The 3953-nt window shown below is 48.4% G+C and overlaps 2 protein-coding genes across 2 annotated transcripts; both read left to right on the forward strand.

Moving 5' to 3' along the window:
* The first annotated feature begins 350 nt into the window (after nt 1–350).
* LOC135707056 (uncharacterized) lies at nt 351–2150 on the forward strand. Its single transcript, XM_065228778.1, has one exon. It carries the CDS (start codon nt 351–353, stop codon nt 2148–2150), a length of 1800 nt encoding a protein of 599 aa, XP_065084850.1.
* On the forward strand, nt 2150–3427 carry LOC135707057 (uncharacterized). Its single transcript, XM_065228779.1, has one exon. It carries the CDS (start codon nt 2150–2152, stop codon nt 3425–3427), a length of 1278 nt encoding a protein of 425 aa, XP_065084851.1.
* The last annotated feature ends 526 nt before the right edge of the window (nt 3428–3953 follow it).

Below are 3953 nucleotides of genomic sequence, written 5' to 3' on the forward strand. Positions count from 1 at the left end.
GTATATGTTCAGCCGAAGCTCAAATATAGATTACTACATTAGCTTTTCCACTCTTTCGCTCTTCACTGGCTCGAGTTCGAATCTGAGGTTACGGATTGTACGTTTTGAGGCGCACCGTTTTGGAATATACTGCTATCTGGCTTCGGTAGCACCACTGGTTCCTCTCACAGGTGAGTTGAACAGTATATGCCCAGCCGAAGCAGACAATTTGTAAACTACATCGTGGATTCCTTTCGATTCTCTGATCTTCCAACGTTTCGCCAAACTTCGAGAGGATCAACAACTAGTACCTACCAACTGACTGGCTCTTGGTTCTTCGTTTCCGTACCGTGATTCCTCCAACAACAACCATGTCAACGAAGATTACTAGGTCAACCGACTCCTTGAAAGCGTTGAAGTCAAAACTCAAGGGTCTTCGAGCGTCGTTAAACAACATTAGTCAGTTCGTTAGGTATTATAAAGAGGGTACAACAGCTAGTCAGGTCAATGTCCGCCTCGAACGTATAGATTTGTTGTGGGAGCAAATTAGTGAGACTTCTTGGGAGATCGAATCGCATGAGGACTATGAAGAGCAAGAAGGTGTCGAAAAGGAGCAACTGGAGTTCGAGAATCGCTACTACGGTGCGAAATCATTCTTGATGGAGAAGGTCAAGGAGTTCCAGGATGAAGCAGCCCTAAACCAGTCAACACGGAGTGTGGACGCCACCAGTACACATGGTACAATGGACCGTGTACGCCTGCCGCAAATCAAGCTCCAGACTTTCGACGGAGACATCGATGACTGGCTGAGTTTCAGGGATCTCTACACGTCCTTGATCCACGAGAAAGCAGAACTTCCGGATGTGGAGAAATTTCACTATCTGAAGGGTTGCTTAGCAGGCGAAGCTAAGGCGCTAGTCGATCCGCTGAAGATTACTAGCGAAAATTATAAAATAGCTTGGGAGTCGTTGCTAAAACGCTTCAACAACAGCAAGCTACTGAAGAGGAAGCAAGTACAAGCGTTAGTGAAACTGCCTTCACTTACCAAGGAATCGGTCACGGATCTCCACAAACTGGCTGATGGATTCGATCGTGCGATTCAGATATTGGATCAAGTCATTGAACCAGCCGAATACAAGGATTTGCTGCTGGTAGAACTGCTGAGTTCTCGTCTGGATCCAGTCACTCGACGTGGCTGGGAGGAACACACGTCCGCTAAGGAGCAAGACACTCTACAGGACTTGCAGGAGTTCCTACATCGGAGAATTCAAATCCTGGAGTCTCTACCAGCGAAGGCAGAACCCAAAAACGAGCCACAACAACCCAGACGGAAGTCGTTTTCACCGAAGGTTAGCCACAACGCCGTACAGTGGAACACCGCTAAGTGCCCATCGTGTACGGAGGTTCATGGACTACATACGTGTCCAGCCTTCCAGAAAATGTCGCTGTCCAGCAGGGAGTCGTTTCTACGAGCACAGTCACTCTGCCGAAACTGTCTCAAACGAGGACATCTAGCTCGAGATTGCTCGTCGAAGTTTTCGTGTCGCAACTGCAAGGCTCGACACCACACACTGCTGTGCTTCAAGGGCGAAGGAAGAAGCAGTAGGAATGGATCACCCGAGAAGGCCAATTCGGGTAAAACTGGCAACCGGAACGACTCGAGTTTTGATCCCAAGGCAGCGAATGCAGCATCGGTCGAGACAGCATCGTCAAACACGGCGCAGCTTCCGACATCGCAGGTACTTCTGGCTACGGCAGTAGTTGTAATCGAGGACAACCAGGGTTCTCGCTATCCGGCACGCGCGCTATTAGATTCCGGGTCGGAATGCAACTTCATCTCTGAAGGTCTGAGTCAGTTGATGAAGGTTGCTAGCCAGAAGGTGGATATTTCGATATTGGGCATCGGACAATCCGGAACGAGGGTCACACGAAAGATTCAAGCCGTCGTCAAGTCTCGAGTCTCGTCGTACTCTAGACCGATGGATTTTCTCGTCTTGCCGAAGGTCACAGCTTGTCTGCCCACTTCTACAGTGCAGGCAAATGGATGGGACATACCGGCAGACATCGAACTTGCAGATCCTGAATTCTTCCGCTCGAGAAAGGTCGACTTGGTCATGGGCATCCAAGCTTTCTTCAGCTTCTTCCCATCCGGAGCAATCTGGAGGAGCTAATGGCACGGTTTTGGTCCTGCGGGGAAGGGGGAGCCGTCAACAAGTTATCTCCGGACGAGACGCGCTGCGAAGAGCAATTCGAGCGCACTGTCGAACGGAATTCGGAAGGCCGATACACCGTTACTCTCCCTAAGAACGACAATGTTTTAGCGGAACTAGGCGAATCGAGAGACATCGCGCTACGACGTCTTCGAGCTGTGGAACGACGACTGGAAAAGGATCCAGACCTTCAGAAGCAGTACTTCAACTTCATGACCGAATATCTCGAGCTCGGTAACATGAGAAGAGTGGACGATAAAGAGGAGGGGACAGTTAAACGATGTTTCCTGCCACATCATCCTGTAATCAAGGAGTCAAGCACCACGACCAAAGTCAGGGTGGTCTTCGATGCTTCGTGCAAGACGTCTTCTGGGATTTCACTGAACGATGCGCTCTATGCTGGACCTGTGGTACAACAGGATTTACGGTCGATTGTTCTCCGCAGTCGTACACGTCAGGTGATGGTTGTAGCCGACGTTGAGAAGATGTTCCGACAGATTTGGACGAACTTGGTCGACACTCCTCTTCAATGCGTTCTTTGGTTGGGAACCGATGGAAGCGCTGTAGCGTATGAACTGCTGACGGTGACATATGGCACCAAATCAGCATCGTACCTGGCGACTCGTACGTTGAAGCAGCTGGCAAGTGACGAACGAGAGCAGTTTCCCTTGGCTGCACCAGCGGTAGAAGAGGACGTGTATATGGACGACGTTATATCTGGAGCGGACGACGTCGAATCTGCGGTCGAATTGAGGCGACAAATCGACGCAATGATGAACAGTGGAGGATTCAAGTTGCGAAAATGGGCCTTCAACTGTCCAGCTGTTCTTGAAGACATTCCCAATGAGAATTTGGCGCTACCGGATTCTAATGGAATCGACTGGGACCAGGATGCAGAGGTGAAAACATTGGGTTTGACCTGGCTTCCCAACGTGGACTGTTTCAAGTTCTCGTTCACGATACCACCACTAACGGATGGCCAGATCCTAACGAAGCGACAAGTGCTCTTCTTCATTGCGAAATTGTTCGATCCACTGGGACTGCTCGGTGCGACGATCACAGCAGCAAAAATATTCATGCAAAGACTCTGGTGTTTGAAAGGCGAACACGGGCAATGTCTGCAATGGGGCGACCCACTACCTGGAACGGTGGGTGAGGAATGGCGAGCATTTCATAAGCAAATTCCCGCACTGAATATGCTTCGCATACAACGGTGTGTCGTAGCACCAAGAGCTTGACCCCCTAAACAACTTTGCCGAAAACAGCAACTTTCTAGCTGATCAAGATCTCGAGCTATTGAATATGGGAGAAAGGCACGTATATACTAGCACCGCATAGTGAGAAAATTCTAAACTATTTTCACCCAACAAAAAGATCTTGACTTCCTGAAAAACTTTGCCGAAAACATTTACTTTCTATCTGGTCAGGATCTAGAGATATTTTATATGCAAGAGTTTCACATCTTTAGCAGCGCCGCAAAGTGAGAAAACTTTGAACTACTGTCCACCTGCGAAAAAGCCTTGACATCCTGAACAACTATGCCGAAGACAGTACCTTTCTATCTGGTTAGGAACTCGAGATATTTTATATGAGAATTTGACGTGTATACTAGCGTCGCGTAGTGAGCAAATTCTGAACTATTGAGCACCAAGCAATAGGCTTTGATCTCCTGAAAAACTTTGTGAAAGACAGTAACTTTTTATCTGGTCAGGATCTCGAGATATATCACATACTAGAATTTCATATGTATACTAGCTCTACGTA

Source organism: Ochlerotatus camptorhynchus, unplaced genomic scaffold, assembly GCF_037179485.1.
Source record: "Ochlerotatus camptorhynchus isolate MF236.1 unplaced genomic scaffold, CSIRO-AGI_Acam_v1.1 ptg000302l, whole genome shotgun sequence".
Taxonomy (NCBI): Eukaryota; Metazoa; Arthropoda; class Insecta; order Diptera; family Culicidae; genus Ochlerotatus; species Ochlerotatus camptorhynchus.